Source organism: Nannizzia gypsea, genomic scaffold (assembly GCF_000150975.2).
Source record: "Nannizzia gypsea CBS 118893 supercont1.3 genomic scaffold, whole genome shotgun sequence".
Lineage (NCBI taxonomy): Eukaryota > Fungi > Ascomycota > Eurotiomycetes > Onygenales > Arthrodermataceae > Nannizzia > Nannizzia gypsea.
Window position 1 is genome coordinate 2,992,756 of NW_003345199.1, and position 17,570 is coordinate 3,010,325.

Consider the following 17,570-nt stretch of genomic DNA (forward strand, 5'->3'; position numbering starts at 1 on the left):
TTTGTTCAAGTTTACTCGCGTTATAGTAACTTTATATTTTAGGTTACTTCATAGAACGACTGCCCTCTACGGTAGAAGGGCTAAAAAAATCTATAGACGGAACCCCTATAAAGGGTCCTTGTTGCTATTACTACATTACGTACTCCAGAGCAAGAGAGAGAAAAAAGGCCGCAAAGTTCCTCTAAAAATTGCATTGGAAATCAAAATAACAACAACTCTTGCTTCTGACTGCTGCAGAATTCTGGTGCATAGCCCAAGTTATAATTCGCTATCCCAGTTTGTCGCTTGGAACAACAGTACTATACAAAGTACTATGCAACCAAAGCGACGGCTCGGGTCACACTAAACAAGGCAGATCATCTGGCAGCGTTTCTAGCCATGTAACGTCATTAATCCGCGGAGAGTCTGATTCCTTGTCATTGGCACGGGATACATCGGTGCTAGCTATCTCAGCTACACTTGTAGCAAGAGACTCTATAGCAATTAGATATGTTCCAGCCTTGGAATTGAATGTTCGATATTCATTGAATAGCTCAATGCATCTTTTCCAGCCCACTTCGATGGAGTCACTGCCTCCAGGTAACTGCTTATGAAGTTCAACGGGGCAGAGGCGAGCAGCAAGGAAAATGAGCGCACAGGTGAAGACTGATGTAACATTTTCCCACCACACAGGAAGTGGTGCCTGATGATCGATTTTCCCGTTAGGTAATCGACTTTCGGTTAAGAAGTTTATTATTTCTTGGGCGGATAGTATACATTTGCAGGCACCACTGGAAATTATTGTGTGTATTATAGGTGTGTCAATAACTTCGCTAGCTTTGTCTGGGTTATCGGAGCTGGCTGTGCTGTGGATTAGATCCGGAGATGCAGCGACAAGCGCCAGGAGGGGCCGCCACAAGAGGAGCCGGATGGTGAGATACCTTATGCGGAGAATGTTATGTTGTCGCTTTGCAACCGGGTTTTCTAATGAGGAGTGAGTACTTCCTGGTAACAAGAAGGGAGGAAGAGCAGTCATCCAGTTGCACAGCCTCCGATCTGCGGTTAGGAGGTTCGTGAATTCACATGTGTCCATAAGCTTATGGGGATGGGAAATGATAGGGCGAAATGCCTCTTGCACGGCAACAATGTCTTCATATCTCTCCATCAGACGAGTAGAAGCAGTGAAAAATTCAATAATTGATGGCCGTTCAGAGGATTCCGCTGGCGTTCCTCCGAAAATGACATCGACGTATTCATTTTCAAGAGGGGTTGGGAGTGGCGCTTGGAATGATCGTGGGGTTACAATTGTTGTTGAACCCAAGCTTAGAGCTATCGTCCTATTTAATAGTTAGTAGGAGTTCGACCAATGCATCAATCTAATGAAACAAACCTTTCAAGAAGTATACAACTGTGCCAGAGCCTTCTCGCAAGCTCTCTGTCAACCCTATCCTCATAATGCTGGCTTCCGGCAGCGAGGTGAAGCCGGAGTGTCTCGGCAATACGGATTGCAAGTCCAATGGACTTCCATGCGGCGCGAAAGTTGTTAATCGCAATTAAGTATTGGCTAACAAGAATATGTGCTTGTATAGTTGCCAAACTATCTGTTCCTAGAGAACCTAGTCGAAGAAGGCGCTGTGCTCTGATAAAATACATCGAGGCATCAAAGTGGTTATTGGGATCCGTGGCAATACTACCTAACGCAAATGTAACGTTTAATAGGGCATGATGAATGGCCTTATCATCTCGAGCTTTCTCACTTGTATATATTTTGGTATACTGGGCGCGAAAAACGGGTAGGTGAAATATCGGCAGATTAACATATTCACGAGTAAGGTAAACGGCAAGCAACCGATCTGCGACTTTTCGAGGAGGCATTGTGAGATCTCCTTTATCTGGCGTTATATCCATAATCCCGGGGTTGTCTTTCTGTGTCTGTGACAATCTAGCAAGCTCTCGTTTTGCTTGTGTGCCATAGCCTGGTTTTGACATGTCCGTCCTATGTAGAATCGCTTCTTTGAGTTCCGCCAGCCATGTAGATGTGTCTTGCATATCGCTATCCATGGTTCCCGGAGTACCGTTCTCCATAACCTCAATGGAATTACTTCGCGGCTCCATGTCCTTCTTAGGAGAACGCTGAAAAAGTTGCAGGAGGTCTGTACTTGTAACAGATGCGGACTTCGCAGTGGACCGGACATCCGTTTCACTGTCAGATATGTCATCTGAAATGACACTTGAGCCTTTGTTGGGCTGTCTTCTATCATCCATTTGCGTTAATGGACGCTTTCTATCCGCAGGACGTGCTGGCATGGATAGCCTTGGAGATTTAGCAGGGCGTCCTGAGGGGTTGAGATTAGCCAATTGACCTGGTTTTCGCCTATAGATACAAATTAGTTGATTGGTCGTACGGTCCCTCCATGGTGTTTATTTATATTGACATACATTTGTACGCGGGATATTGGGGCATAGTCGTATTGACAAATGACATTCCGTTGAATACACGAAGCGCATGCTATTATCAATAGTGAGTTTCTGTCGCTTTGTAAAGGGTATATTGCATTTTAGGCTGCATACATGGTAGCTCACGGCCACATGCCTTTTTCTTGATCCTACACATTAGACATGATCTGGAGGTGTAGCCGGAAAGAGAAGCCCTCGCAGTTGGTGTCACGGAAAAGATGCACCTGGTGTTTTTCCTGGCACAAGGGCCACAAACTACTTGCAAACATTAGTATAAGCAATCCTCTGGCAGAGAATGAGGTTGTTTACCGGGTGTTTGGCCATCGCATTTCGTATACCCAGCACGGCAAGGTTCACAGCGACCGAGTTTACTAGATGGCTGAGGCACGTCTATGCTGCCGTCCTCTTCGCCTTCGGAAGGCGACGTTGAATCATCGAGCTCCATCTCTGAAAGGTGATGGCTCCAAAACTTATTGAACAGCCGGCATCCAACCTTTAGCTAGTCTTATCATTCGTTCCTCTGTTATTATCTTCATTATTTCTCAATCCCCGTTTCGCGTTGCCGCCGACGTTATTCTGAGTTAAGGTTAAAGGTTCGCTTAGTCATTAGCTGATGGAATATATATTTCCCGAGACCCCTCTTGGCATCAACAAGTCGAGCTGAAGGAAACAGAATGTGGTAAAATCCTCAATCAACGCAACGAGGACAATACCCTTGAGAGTAATGAAAATAATAGATTGTCTGAGGCTGTCATTCAGATAGAAGATATCACTTGACAGCTCATTGCATGTCATATCTTGCTCGGTAATTGTCGTTTGACTTGGCTATTCCATACCAAAACTCTGTATTGAATTCTAGGCCATAATACGGACAGCTTTCTTAGTCACCCGGCGTTGACCCCGAACGTTATATATAGCTCGGTTTGACTGTATGAATGTGTAATTTCGAGTAAGGAAGATCGCCATAAGAATTATACATCAAGAACCATAGAGAAGGCCTCCTTGGGAGTAATCTATATTACTAGTTTATTGATACTGTTGAGGGACGGTCTAACCATGTCAAGTCCTGCTGTGTCATGTCAAGTAGCTTGTTCGGCGACTTCGGCTAAAATCCCATCCATGCATGACAACAACAAGGCGGAGAAGCAGCGTCTCTCGTATACAACGATCGAACTAGATATAAGATACAAGCCGGCGCAAGCAACGTGATAGAGGCTGACTCCATTGCAATCCATGTTTTACTCTAGATACTCTTCTTCTTTCGTTAGACTAGGAAATAGGTACTTCACGTCACCAGCTTCAAACATGGCATCGACAATGCAGGCAGCAAACCGACTCCAGTCCGTCCTCAAGGCTGGGAAGACAGCATATGGTGTCTGGCAGATGTTTCCTGGCGCCAACCTCTCCCGCATTATGGCGAGATGCGGATTCGACTGGGTTCTCGTTGATACGGAGCATGGCAATATCGACGGTACTTTCCCACTGCATTTGCATAATAGCTGTGTGTGTATACGGCTGGATGCTAATGTTGGCTGTAGATGCCCAAATGCATGAAGCCGTTGGGGCTATTGCAGCTACAGGCGTCAGTCCTGTTGTCAGGATTGCAGCCAACGAAGGGTGGATGGTTAAGCGTATGTTCATGCTTACTGCAACCTTAGCACGGTTGAATACAATGCTGATGGACGATGGAATAGGTGCACTTGACGCGGGAGCTCACGGAATACTTGTTCCACTGCTCGAAACGGCGGATGATGCAAGGAGACTGGTCCAGTCGGCCAAGTTTCCTCCAGTCGGGAAGAGAGGGTTTGGATCTCCGTTTGCAATGGGTTCAATTGGCAATGTGTCGCCGATAGAATATCTACAGCATGCGAACGACGCTTTAATAACAGCTGTGCAGATAGAGACCAAATCTGCTCTTGACAATGTACGCCCCTCTTATATCTCTTGCACAATTCGCCTTGCTCCTTGGCTATGTACCGCATGCAGACAGCTAAATAACTTGATAGGTCGAAGAAATTGCCCAGGTCCCCGGCGTCGATGTTCTCTTAGTTGGGCCATGGGATCTTGGAAACAACATTGGCCGACCCGTAGTTACCGCCGAGTTCCATCCCGATCTTGAAGCGGCTATTGAGCGGATCCGTAAAGCCGCAACGGACAATGGGAAGAAAGCAGGCATATACTGCCCATCAGGAGAGTTTGCGAAGAAGTATATTGACCAGGGCTTCCACATGGTGAGATCTGCTCTTTTCCCCCATCCTCAGCTTCGCCTTTGCAATTCAGCAATATGCTCATTCAGTTCCCGAGTTCGATAGGTCTCCGTTATCTCCGACGTGACTGCTCTTCCGATCTTCCTGGGCCAGACCTTGAAGGTGGCTAAGGGAGAGTAGATTGACAGGTATAGTCAATTATAGCTTGTTTGCCGGTTTAGATATATCTAGGAAGTAGATATACTAGCACTCATCAATAGCCTTTTGAACCTCTGTTTCGGTAAACCGATGAAACAGCTTCTTTGGATCGCTCAGTCGGCCATCGGAGAGCTTCTTTTCGACATGTAGAACGGGAACATCGAATTCGTACATGTCCTTCCACTGCTGGTTCCCGGGAGCCATCACGTCTATCTCCGTGTATTCGATTGTCTTTCGTTGCCGGAGGTTGTTCAGGTTGAGTTTGGCTGTCTCGCATAGCCCACAGTTCAGCCGCGAATAGAGCGTCAGCCGAGCATTCTGCAGGAGCGAAAGAGTAGGTCGCATTTTCAACAGTAAATACGAAGTATATAACGAGCTCGATCTCCGTCGTTCAGCTGGCACTTTTCTTCTGGTTTCTTTCCGTGTTGTTTATCTTGGTTGACAAGAGGAAGAAGAAAACTTTTCCTATCCAGAACCTTCGATAAGGACGATAAGAAAAAGCAACTCCAGACGAGCTTTCGCTTTCGCCCACCGCTGCTCCTCCAGCTGATTTGATTTAAATATACTATATACGACCCCTCCATACCCGGTGAAGAGCTCAATTGTGCTTTTCTAGTACTGCCACGGACAATATGGCCGAGAAGTGTGTTCACAAGGGGTGTGGCAAGGTGTTTTCGGACGCTGATGAGCAGTGCATCTACCATCCTGGCCCGCCAATATTCCACGAGGGACAGAAAGGTTGGTTCTTCGCCATGGTCGAGATGTCTTTTTACGGAGTAATACTTTGCTATTTATTCTGTGACCGTACGGAGTACTTGCTGACTGGGCGAGTCTATAGGCTGGAAATGCTGCAAACCTCGAGTGCTGACCTTTGACGAATTTCTTGCCATCCCACCATGTACGACGGGAAAACACTCTACGGTCGACGATACGCCGGTTGAACCAAAGAAAGAGACTCCCGATATCCCAGTGCCGACCCCTACTGCTGCTGATGCTCCCGTTGGCAAGACCAAACCTATCGCAGTATCGGCTGCGCTACCTCCCTCTCTTAGTGCAACCGGAGCTCACACGCCTACACCCACGGGCACTCCCGCCCCGCCAGAGTCCGAGTCGGACGATCCGTCGTTGGAGATACAGCAGGGAGCAACATGTCGTCGGAAAGGATGCGGTAAGACGTATAGCGGTTCTGGATCTAGGGAAGGAGAAGAATGCGTTCACCATCCTGGATACCCCGTTTTCCACGAGGGAAGTAAAGGATGGAGCTGCTGTAAGCGGCGAGTGCTGGAATTCGACGAGTTCTTGAAGATGCCTGGTTGCACGACGAAGAATCGTCATTTGTTTATTGGCAAGGGGAAGAAGTCGGCTGAAGAGAAGGTTAACCATGTGCGGTAGGTCGAGCTTTATTTCTCATTCCTTTTTTACATGCTGCTGTCGCGTATTTCAGGTACTGACTGGGTTTGGTGGTGATGGTAGGACTGACTACTACCAAACCTCGTCAACGGTGATCGCCTCGGTGTACCTGAAGAAGATAGACAAGGATACGGCCAAAGTGGAATTTTCAACTCCGACCACGATAGAGCTTGACCTTCCCACTGCAGAGAACAAACGATACACGGAAACCTGGACCCTATTTGCACCAATTGACACGGAGAAGTCGAGCTATAAGATCATGGGGACGAAGCTTGAGTTCTCGCTAGCCAAGGCGGATGGGGAGAGCTGGCAGAGCCTGCGGAGTACCGACCCACGGACAGGCGAGATTATTCAAACAGGACGGCCGACGAGGGCATGAAAGGGCTATCACAGTTGGAGAAATAATAAGAATAAAAACCAATAATGGTATGAAATAATGAGGCGAACGAGGCGAATGAATATTGAGAGGAATATATGAACTTTGTATTGATTTCTATAATTTTTGTTAAATCGCACAAACAGTGAAATTTTCACCAGCTGAAAATTCCAACACCTAAAATAAAACACAAGAGTAACCCTCTGATCCTCTCTTCGAGCAGACCAATCCAGCATCATGGAGATGGGCTCGGAAAGATGGATGTATCGTGTCCTCCACAGCTAAGCCAACGGAAGAAGTATGAACGCTCAGCCATAAAAGTATGGGAAAAAGGACGACGAGATCTCCTCTCCGAAGCCGGGAACGGAAGGAAACCCATGGTGAAATGGAGCAACCTTCAGCAGGCCGCCGTAGCGGTGCCTCGGGATTGGAATTTACATGTAGTAAACCTCTACTGATGTGAGGAAAGAAAAGAAGAAAGGAAGAGAAAGTAGAAGGCAGAGATTTGCGCTTTTATAGGCCTCAAAGTAAGCAAGTCACATGATTCATTACTTAAGATCTTACTCATGATGCTGACTCAGTGTCACGTGTATTCTTACCTTACCTAATACTTTCACATGCTGTTCCATTTCTAGTTTAGCGCGAGGGCCCCGTGGGTCCTGTCCCAAAGCGGACTAGGCGCGCTGAGGGCGGCAAGTGGGCACGAGACCCTTTTTGCTGCTTCTTTTCTTTTTTGCCTGGCAGAAAACGCTGCAGGTTGTGTTATTCGCTTCTGCTGCCCCTTTTATCGCAGCTTGACACGCGACACCAGCTTCATCTTCCCACCCGCTGCGCCGTCCGTTTTTCTGTGCTCGCTGGAGGTACGGAGTTACATACAGACATACCCTGCCTTGCACCACCGGCACATCAGTCTCCGCCCGTTGATCGCCCGATTCGCAGAAGAAAACAGGCAGAGGTCATCTGCGGGGACGGAACCCTTCAAACGTCATCTCACATAAAGTGTCAGACCCCCAAGGCTCACTGCTGTCCTATTTTTCCAAATAGCCACGATAAGCGAGTCGATATTGTTTTCGTCGTCTTCGGAGAAGCAGGCCTGCCTGGTGAAATACCTATTTATTCGTACCTCTTCTCAGTAGACACTTGACACCGTCCATCATCTCCTCACACACCAGCACTCTCAGATACACACCCATATACACATATATACACACCACCACCACACACACAGCACAAGAATAATGCCCTCTGCGTGTACTCAGCCGGTTGGCTGCCATGAAGTCAGATGCATCCCGCTGTCATACAATCATGCTGACTCGCAGGCTTCGGCGTTGAGGCTCGTCTTGACCGTCAACCCGCACTGGAAGGATGCTCAAGGTAAGATTGAGTTCGTGCGCTTCACCGACGGAATCACCAATACGGTATGTATATCATCATCATCATCATCATAATCATCATGGCTGCGAGCATGGTAGACCTGTCGTTCGTCTTGTCGTTCGTTCGCTGCTTCATAAAAACAATACATCGTTTCCTTTTCTCCCCATGCAGGTCTGACAAGTTTCCATCGTAGCTGTTGAAAATCACCCTCAGGGCTCCCGGTCTTTCTGAAGAAGAAATTGATAAAGAGGCTGTGTTGATGAGAGCATATGGAAATAATTCTGAAATCATCATAGACAGAGAACGTATGTCCCTTGCGCTCCATTAGACTTCCCCATGCAACAGCCCAACTGGAGCGCTTTGGTCGCCCTGGCTCGTTTGGCTGTCTGTCCGCTTGTCCACCCTGGCTAACTCGCAGCAAATCATCCATCGCCTACTATAGGGGAGACCAGATCCCATGCCCTTCTCGCCTCTCGAGGCCTTGCTCCACCGCTCCTGGCCCGGTTCACCAACGGACTCTTATATCGGTTTGTCCGGGGACAAGTGGCATCTCCTGACGATCTCACCAAGCCTGCCATCTGGCGCGGAGTTGCTCGTAGACTCGGCCAATGGCACGCGGCTCTGCCCATCAGCGATGCACCCTCCGATGCACCCTCGCCGGGGACCCGGGACGGTGACTCCCTCTCTCTCGGCTCTAATGACTCCGAGATCAAACCCGTTCAGGAGTCCACCGCCGTTGAGGATGACATCATACCTATCAACACTCGCTTCGACGGGCCGAACCTCTGGGCAACGCTGCAGAACTGGATCCTCGAACTGCCAAAGAGCACGGACCAGGAACGGACCCGAAGAAGAAACCTTCAGAAGGAATATGAAAGAATAGTTGCCGAGTTCGATGATGGATCCGGCCTCGGAGACGAAGGAGTAAGTCTTATCTCTCTACATATATATTTATATCGAGTCCCTATTGCTAACTTTGGTTACCTACACAGCTGGTCTTTGCCCACTGCGACCTTTTAAGTGCAAATGTCATCATCCAGCCCCGACCAAAGGAGTCTACTCTTGCAGACGGCGCTGCGGAAACAGTCGATTTCATTGACTATGAGTACGCCATCCCCTCGCCAGCAGCTTTTGACCTAGCAAACCATTTTGCCGAATGGGCCGGCTACGACTGCGACTACTCGAGGCTACCAACTCGATCTGTCCGCCGAAGCTTTCTCGAGGAATACGTCGATAGTTTCGCCCAGCACAGCGAGCTCTCCGAGTCCAGGCAGAAGGCCGTCGACAGCCTCTTTGCTGACGTTGATCGCTACCGTGGCCTCCCTGGCTTTTACTGGTATGATAGACGTTGTCCTATCACAAACATGCACAAATGCTAACATATCACTGCTAGGGGCGTCTGGGCTTTGATCCAAGCAACCATCTCCAGAATTGACTTCGACTATGCTTCTTACGCCGAGGAGCGTCTCGGGGAGTACTGGGCCTGGAGACACGAGCAAGACGGCACCCGCTCAAAGGCCGGCGAGAAGATGCCGCTTCGTGAACAGCGCTGGGCCCAAGAGGCGTAACTAATCACTTCATTTCACCTTTCCCTCCTTCTCTCCCCTTCCCTGCCCTCTTCACCTTCTTCCACCTTATCACTCTCGGGCATCTGTCCGGAACAGCTTACCGCGTTTTCAGATTTGACTTGCTTGATCTTCTCGTGGTATTAGTGATCTCGACAGTCTGCGGTACGTCCTGTCCCACTTACTACATCTTCTGCATACCATACTAGCGCCCACGACGACTGGTTTTGGCATATCCTTCCACCCCCTTTATCTATACATTTAATGTTTCATCTACGGGACCCCTCCATATTCTTCCTGGACACATCGTTCGTTCGAACCACGAGGCGATTCTATACTCCTTCAACGGACTTTTCAACAACATAACATAGGTTCCCCTACCTCTAGGCGGCAGACAGCAGCGTTATACGGGTGACACGAGACAAGGAGTTATCGTGTATTTTAGCTTGCTTATATTACACATAGAGTAACATGCCAGTTAGCTGAAGCCGAAATACAGTCTGTGTTAAGATTAAGACAACTACTATGGACAAAGAATCAAAGAGGTAGAAATGTCTTTAAATTGGCCGAAACAGAAACAGAAACATTCTTCTCCAGTGGGTTTAAAACATTCATTTGTTTGTTTGCTTCTTAGCACTTGCTTGTGGTCCTCAGATCCATAGTAGAAAGTCAAAGCTTGTATCTAGCTAAATAACTAGTTACGTCATCCCGAAACTCTCTTGGCGCTGGCTAACAAGTTAACGACAACGTTTCAACGTCTTTCCATCATCGCTGAAACGGTGTGTTCTACATTACAAGACATTTTCATTTATTCTTTATGCTTTTGATTTTTACACTCTTGGAGTTGTTTTCTTTGTGTTATATACCCGAAACATCAAACACAACCGCGTCATGGAGGAGTTGCTCATGTCAAACGGAATTACGCCAGGAGCGAAAAGGCTTGCAAGTACAGATATAAAGATGGCCTGCTGCTACCTCTTGATACTGAAAATCCTGAGTATGATATACAACTATGGTATAATGATATGCCTAATTTACTTAATACCAGAAGACTACGCTAGCCTATACACCCGAATGGCTGAACAATATAAGCTCCACATATTATACGGCAGATATAACTATGGCGGAACCACCTCTACCACATCCCGTCCTGTCCTGTCCACGCGAGCCTTCGTCCCTCTAGGCTGCAAATTTTTCATCAGCACCACTATCCAACAGCCAGAGAGAAGCGCACTCTTCCCACTCTTCTCTCCACCTCTATACCCAGATGTTTCCAACTTGAAGTACAACTTATCATCTACTCTAATCTCACCCTTGACCTGCAGAGTTTTCTTCAGTACCACTACTTAACGGGCCAAAAGAAGACCGCCCTCCTCAGTCTTCTTCCCTCTCCACACTCCTAATGGAATAATCATTAAGTAATATCTACAACCTCGTTAAGGATTCCTCTAGCCTACTAAGGATTCCCAGGCGGAAATGCTTCGTGTGTAAAAGTGTGCTGGGTTCTTCCTCGGGATATTTCATGGTCGCTAATTCTAGACGCGTTTTTAACCTGAGAGGATGCAGTAACGATACGTGTTGCATGAGTTATATACGCTCTATAAGCTACGATAAAAAGTTAGTATTTATATCCTTGCTACATCTAATACAAAATTAAGGTACTAATAGACTAAAGCTCCCGAAATCTATATTTGATTGCGCCAAGAAACGGTGAATGCTATTGACTCCTTTATGAATGATGGCCATGCCTACGTTGCGAACCGGTCTCCAGAATCACCCAATGAAGAAAAGTTAGCTGGGAAGCTGTCGCAGGGGCACAAATGGAGGCCCAGAGTTCTCACCAGAATTATACGACCACGATTTAGCTGAGTCGGCCCAGCCACAATCAGCACATCCGAGATTGAGCATAAAGGCTAGGCTTCTCCTAACTCAGAATCACATCAGCTGCCTAGAGCTCAAATTTCAGTTTGTCTACATTAACGCAGAAGGTGTTATTAAGTCTGAATCTGCGTCTTATTTTCTCACATGGAGAAGCGAGAAGCGCACTTGGCGACAAGGTAGCGGAAATGTTATCTAGAATTTTGCAGGAACAGGTCATGCTAAATTCACCTGAAGCAGCACGCCTTGCTAATACTCGAGATGGTATCGCGGAATTAATCAAGAACGGGAAGATATATCGAGTTACGTTGGAGATTCCTGATAGAGAAAACCTACACGCATACAACCTCTTTCTCCCGCATACCGACGCAGATAAGCCGAAATATGGAACTCTGCAGCCGCAGATTGATGCTGTGACAGATTTTCTCTACACCGCTAGTAAGATCTGCAGGTCCAGTTTGAGCTATCTACGAACCAAATTACCTATAACAAAAGAGGGACCTCATGAGCGAGAAACGAGAAATACCCTGCCATGCAGAAATGACCGCTATCTAGGACGCATTTTGAAAGTGGCCTCAGACAATTCGACTTTTACTATCCGCTCGGGCGTCACAGACCTCCAGTCGACCTCATGTTTCATGCCTCATCCCCAGCATCCCCGTCCTCAGCATCCTCATAATCAGCATCCTCGTCATTGGCATCCTCATTTTCGGCGTCAATCTCTCCTTCCTCTTTCTCGGAGGATGATAACGAGAAATCATCTCTATTCGCAAGAGATTTAGATATGGCATCACATATCTTAACAATGGTATCGCTCTCTGTCCGGAAGAGAATCCGATTCATCATCCTCAAGGCGCTGGGGTCAACGGATTCTTCAGGAATCTCCTCCTTTGCATCATACCATGCTTCGTCTCTGGCATCCAGCGCATCACGAGCGGCTTCTTCAGCCTCCCTTACTTTTTCGACTAGTTCCTCGTCCCTGCAAAGGTAGTTTGCTCTAGCGATGATGCTGCCTCCAGCACGCTGTTGGCCACGAATATTTCGGGGTCAATGTGTTCACGGCCCCAGACGTGCCATTGCATGATCTCGATGTCTTCACGAAGGGAATATGGCGGCTCATTGTCCCAGGTCTTGTGTCGCCATTTACGAGATAGACGGTTATGAAGGCGCATGTCTGCCAGATGGCCTGTGATGCTATTTTGGCTACGGCCTGGGTAGGGGAAGTTTGCATAGAGCCATGGTACTGTGATGTCTTTCATGGAGTTTACGACCAGCCATGCTTCTTCGTTATCGCTCCATTTACGACCTAGATGACTTGGTGTTAGCTCTCTAGCGGCATTCCCGGCTTTACCAGGGGTATACCTACCTCGGGCAGAAGCTGAGACCGTCTTGTTCTCTGTTAGCCTGGGCATCTAAAGGGGATGGGGGATATCAACACCAGCCAACTCACCTGGGTTCCTTGATCTTGTGAGGAAGCCATTGGGATGGGAAAAAAAAACGGATTGCTTTTTGATATTGATGCGGGCGACAAGATGATAAGAATGGGTATAAAAACAATCTCCAGGACGCTGAACGGTACCGTTGATCGATAGTGGTTATTGTATAGTTGTATGCAATATCTATCATCGAAGGGGCCCAACTCAAGCAGCTTTTATATACCAGGCATAAACTACAGAAGGGCTTATCCAGGAGCCTATATCCCTGATGAGCTGCTGCTGAACACCGAATACATGGAATATGTCGCCAACTCTGCCCTCAATTATCTACTTCCTTAAAGCCCATCGGCCAAGCGTGATTGAGGTGATTTACTCTAGATTCAAGGAGTTGACTACGGCTGCTTCACTCATGTTTGCTCAAAGGAGATGAAGCTATCTGGTGGCTATCAAGCAGCATATACACAATCAACGAAAAGAGTTAGGGACTGTCCGTCTAAAAAGGTGGCTTCTTGATAGGTCCCGACACTTGAAATGGTGATAATTGGAAACAATGATGCTGGTTATTGTCGAGTGACATCTCTTTATCGTGGTTTATCCTAGGAGTTGGTCTTTATCCTAATTATTACCGTTGATATTATTAAGAATTTATTTTTTTACTTCTGACAAGGAAGATGTTAAGTGCGAGGATATCGCCATTGAATCACAGACTCGACTACGGATTTAACACATTAGTACACCAATATAGTCTAAGTAACTAGCTATACGTATGAATAAGAACGGCCAATGAAATGCTTGACTTCAACGAAGAACCTACCAACGTCAACTCCGTCGCCGTGAAATTGCCCGATTAGGCAATATCAACTTCAATGCATTTAGTTACGGAGATATCTACCCTCCTACCGGTAGATAGAGTTGATAGAGTTAGAAATTAGGTAGATGATATGGAGACGAATGTTAAAATATGGTTATGTACCTGGATTCCATTCTTGATTATTCTAGCTAGGGGAAACAAAAAAGCAAAAAGGGGAAAACCGTAACTGCCATGATACACAAGACTCCATTGCTGCTGATATTCACCGCCTGCAGGTCCCAAGAGAATGAAAAGGGAAGGCCATTAATCTAGTGTTGAAAGAGGGCAGAGACAAAGACAAGAAGTGAAAATGGGAGATAAGGGTATACAGAGGAATGGAAGAAAAAAGAAAGAAAGAAAGAAAAACAGGATTCCTTATTTTGGGTATTCGAACTATTGAATGAAAAGTGAAGAAACCAGGATTTTTTTTTGTTGGTAAGAGTTAAAAAAGTCCGTGAAAGAAAGATGCCTCCGTATGCATGAATTCCGTTGATGCCGTAGTTTACAAAGCCAAAGGAACCAAGGCAGCCATGATGGCACCGAGGGAGAACCCAGCGAGACGTCCTGCTCCGTTAGACTGGTCTGGAAGAGAGGAAGGAGTAGCAGTGGGAGTGTAGGTGGCAGAGACCATAGGCATGTGGCCACCACCAATGCCGGTACCAGTGGGGATACGAGTAGACATGACACCAGTGCCGGTAGGACGTGGCATGGTACCGGTAGAGCAGCCTGAATGGTCGACGAGAGCGAAGTTAGCGCAGGTAAGGCGCGTACCGTTCTTAGCGTGGATGACAATGGAACGGTTTCCGAAGAAAGTGCCTAGGCCTTGCTGGGTAGCGACGTAGAGTTCGTGGTACTTGGCCATGAAGTGCTCATCGCCGGAGACATCTATTTTGCCGTGTTTGCCGCTGAGGTCGCCTGGCTCGCAGGTCTCAGGGTTGGGGGTATCGCATGGAGGCTTCTGGCCACGACCAAAGGGATCAAGGTGGTCGAGAGTCGCGGTGCAGCTGCCATTTGCTGGGACGGGGTCGACGTGGATGTGGTATGCTGTTTTTTTGGTTGTTGTCAGTACATGCAACTATCTAGTTATCCTGTTTGTTTGCATATTTTGACTGGTGTATAACTAATGGATGTAACTCACGGAAAGGTCCATTTTCCTCGTCGAAGCCAGTGAGGTCGAACTCGAAAACGACGCCTCTGCCGGAGCTGTGAGCGGTGGCAGAGACGGTTCCTCTGATATCGGTGCTGTCTCTATCGGGAAACTCGGCCTTGTAGACGACGCCGACGGGGTTGTTGGTGGTCTCAGGCGCATCTTGGGTGGTGGCAGCGGCCAAACCGAAGCCCACGGTAGCGCAGGCGAGGACAAGGGAGGTCTTCATGGTGGCTGGAGATGCTTGTGCAGTATTAAAGAGTATGTATTTAGGCTGTGATACTGAGTGTGGTGATGATAAGCTGTTTGGTGCAGGAGGATGAAGCTGAGAAGGAGAAGGAGAGAAGAGGAAGAAGAAGTGAGAAGGAGCTTCTTTAAGGGATTCAAAACAAAGTGAAGAAGCTCGCCGACCGCTCTGTGTAACCAACAGTGATTGGCAAGCTGGAAGCTAATTGTTAATAAGAGTAACGGTTAAGAGAATAATAAAGCGAGAGAGAAGAGTCTATGTGGTGCTGTCGACTTCACTCCTTATATAGACCTTGAAACAAGCCAGCCGCCCGGTGTTTCCAAAGATATAAACTCCACAGCGAAGAAAGACCCCGTCGACGGGGGCGATGTTTCCAAATCAAGGTGAAGCAGGCTGCTCGGCGCCTACGATAGGCCCGCCCACTTAAATATCTCTAGGCATGTCTTGTCCTGCTGCTGCTTGCTGCTTGCATCCACTGGCTGGCGGGCCGTTGCTGATATGCAGCTGGGAATAGAGCTGGACACAGCTCCCCGTTGGCCCGCTGCGTCCCCTGGTGAGGCCCGGCGCTTAGAGCATGACTTAGGGCGTGACTTAGACTGCTCGTTGGCTGGAGCTTTTTTTATCCCCAGTGGTTATTTTTATACTAGTCTTTTTTTCTCAGGTTGATACCCACGAGAATCCGCCCTTACACTTGCTCTGCGAGTCTTGGTCTTCCTCTCAACCAGGGTCAATCATCTTGGCCTCTTCTTCCGCCTCGCCATCGCCGTCTTTTGCTTCGTCTTTTGCTTTGTGTTTCTTCATCCTTTTTATAGTCCCAAAAATAGAAAAACGCTTAGATAAGCCAAAGGACTGACTAGTATTCTTAAAGAGGCTAGCGTGTTTCAACGCATGATGTAATCAAAATTAATATTTCTTGACGTTTTTAAGCATCAAAAAGTTAAAAAGACAAAGTCAAAAGAGCCAGAGAAAGACGAAAAGACGAGCTGTAAGAGATGGGATAGCCATATACCATGGGGTAAGGATGCTGTTTACGTCGTTGTTCAGGATCAATCCCGCCCAAAGGCTCTCACAGGACAGTCGGTTGGAGACCAAGTGAATGACATGATTGATTCGAGCATCTAGTAACTCCACCATCGCTCGCTCCATGCATATAAAAGCACCTTTTGACTATTTGACCGCCATACTCCTGACTCCTACATTGATTCCACTTCTTGGCATACAAGATGAGTTCCACATAGCCTATAGCATGGTGTGGATATACCAGATCCTCGGAAGATACTAGGTCGCATACGTTTGAGACACCCATTTCCAACATCATAGAAGGCTCATTACTTCTCCCCTCGCTGCCATTGGCTATGCAGATCCCTCAGGAGAAGTCAATGGAGTTCGCATGCAGACTGATAAACGTCTTAATACGTTTCGGCTGGCGAAATAGTTTCCGCTGCATACACGTGGTACAGCCTGGCTTAGTGACCAAAAGTTCCGCATCTTACTCTGGCTCTCTGGGGTTTTTCCTGGGAGAGTTGAGATGATTGACCACGGGACTCGCCCAATATTATTAGCAAGTTACTAAACGACTGTCAAATATTATACAGATTCTATCATGAGGACGACCCATGCGAAAATAGCTACCAACAATACTGCCCCTGGCAACAACTGCGCCGCCCCCCGCGCCGAACTCCATAACTCAACACCAGGCGGGCAGGTCACATATGGACTTGAGCCACCTACACATGCCTTAGATTGAATAGCATATGAAATGCTAGATGCTGCCGTGGGGTCTATCTTGACTCTGCAGGGATTGGGAGTTGGTGTTATGGTTGAAAGCGCGGGGCACGACGGTTGATTGTTATAGTATCTTGTTCCTAAAGGGACCTCTAATACTTCGGTAATATTAAAAGTATGTGCCGGTAACTTATCGCAGTGTCCATCTTGCGATGCGGCAGCGAGGTCCGGCATCTTAGCCCCGTGCTTGGTAGTAAAGCGAAGATAGTTGAGCCCTCCAGTGTTCCCGATGTGTAAAGGTTCAAAGGGTTCAGCTGGATCATAAGCACTTGAACAGTTCCCTACAGACCACTCCCAGATAAAATTCCATGTGCCCACTGTAGTGTTGTAATTGTGGGTCCAGCTGTACAGAAAGTAAGGGTCGCTGTCGTTATGGAAGTCGGCGTTGTCCAAATACAAATGGCCGTTTACATTTGGGCCGTTGATGTATGGGTTCTGTTCGAGGCTATAGGAGATCCGCAGGAAGAGCGGCTTGGAGACGTAGAAGTTCTGGATAGCAAAGACAACCGGCATGAGTGGAATAGATTCGTAGGTATCGTTCCGTGGAAATATCAAGTCCATTTCCACAATCTGTGGGAATGTAGGGGTTGGTGCATCCATGGCCCTGCTGCAGGCCAGGAGAATGAACCAACTGAGACAGCACACAGGAAATGAGAAAACC

At 47.5% G+C, this 17,570-nt stretch overlaps 8 protein-coding genes across 8 annotated transcripts; 3 read left to right on the forward strand and 5 right to left on the reverse strand.

Annotated features, from left to right (window-relative positions):
• Positions 1–337: 337 nt before the first annotated feature.
• On the reverse strand, positions 338–2,881 carry MGYG_04554 (fungal specific transcription factor domain-containing protein; the record flags this gene model as incomplete). The annotated part of the gene is made up of 5 exons (XM_003174334.1): positions 338–1,316; positions 1,370–2,353; positions 2,419–2,488; positions 2,551–2,691; positions 2,746–2,881. The coding sequence occupies 5 exons, from the start codon at positions 2,879–2,881 to the stop codon at positions 338–340; spliced, it is 2,310 nt and encodes a 769-aa protein (XP_003174382.1).
• Positions 2,882–3,741: 860 nt separating this feature from the next.
• MGYG_04555 (2,4-dihydroxyhept-2-ene-1,7-dioic acid aldolase) lies at positions 3,742–4,823 on the forward strand (the record flags this gene model as incomplete). Its single annotated transcript, XM_003174335.1, has 5 exons — positions 3,742–3,907; positions 3,975–4,067; positions 4,131–4,360; positions 4,443–4,667; positions 4,749–4,823. 5 exons carry the CDS (start codon positions 3,742–3,744, stop codon positions 4,821–4,823), a joined length of 789 nt encoding a protein of 262 aa, XP_003174383.1.
• Positions 4,824–4,886: 63 nt separating this feature from the next.
• On the reverse strand, positions 4,887–5,186 carry MGYG_04556 (glutaredoxin domain-containing protein; the record flags this gene model as incomplete). The annotated part of the gene is made up of 1 exon (XM_003174336.1): positions 4,887–5,186. One exon carries the CDS (start codon positions 5,184–5,186, stop codon positions 4,887–4,889), a length of 300 nt encoding a protein of 99 aa, XP_003174384.1.
• Positions 5,187–5,473: 287 nt separating this feature from the next.
• MGYG_04557 (diploid state maintenance protein chpA) lies at positions 5,474–6,630 on the forward strand (the record flags this gene model as incomplete). The annotated part of the gene is made up of 3 exons (XM_003174337.1): positions 5,474–5,579; positions 5,680–6,229; positions 6,315–6,630. 3 exons carry the CDS (start codon positions 5,474–5,476, stop codon positions 6,628–6,630), a joined length of 972 nt encoding a protein of 323 aa, XP_003174385.1.
• A 1,235-nt stretch (positions 6,631–7,865) lies between these two features.
• MGYG_04558 (ethanolamine kinase 1) lies at positions 7,866–9,569 on the forward strand (the record flags this gene model as incomplete). The annotated part of the gene is made up of 5 exons (XM_003174338.1): positions 7,866–8,045; positions 8,195–8,306; positions 8,444–8,925; positions 8,994–9,337; positions 9,395–9,569. 5 exons carry the CDS (start codon positions 7,866–7,868, stop codon positions 9,567–9,569), a joined length of 1,293 nt encoding a protein of 430 aa, XP_003174386.1.
• A 2,511-nt stretch (positions 9,570–12,080) lies between these two features.
• Positions 12,081–12,924, reverse strand: MGYG_04559 (hypothetical protein; the record flags this gene model as incomplete). Its single annotated transcript, XM_003174339.1, has 3 exons — positions 12,081–12,467; positions 12,515–12,856; positions 12,895–12,924. 3 exons carry the CDS (start codon positions 12,922–12,924, stop codon positions 12,081–12,083), a joined length of 759 nt encoding a protein of 252 aa, XP_003174387.1.
• Positions 12,925–14,232: 1,308 nt separating this feature from the next.
• Positions 14,233–15,106, reverse strand: MGYG_04560 (cu-Zn superoxide dismutase; the record flags this gene model as incomplete). The annotated part of the gene is made up of 2 exons (XM_003174340.1): positions 14,233–14,774; positions 14,869–15,106. 2 exons carry the CDS (start codon positions 15,104–15,106, stop codon positions 14,233–14,235), a joined length of 780 nt encoding a protein of 259 aa, XP_003174388.1.
• Positions 15,107–16,711: 1,605 nt separating this feature from the next.
• Positions 16,712–17,509, reverse strand: MGYG_04561 (hypothetical protein; the record flags this gene model as incomplete). The annotated part of the gene is made up of 1 exon (XM_003174341.1): positions 16,712–17,509. The coding sequence occupies one exon, from the start codon at positions 17,507–17,509 to the stop codon at positions 16,712–16,714; it is 798 nt and encodes a 265-aa protein (XP_003174389.1).
• Between the last annotated feature and the right edge of the window lie 61 nt (positions 17,510–17,570).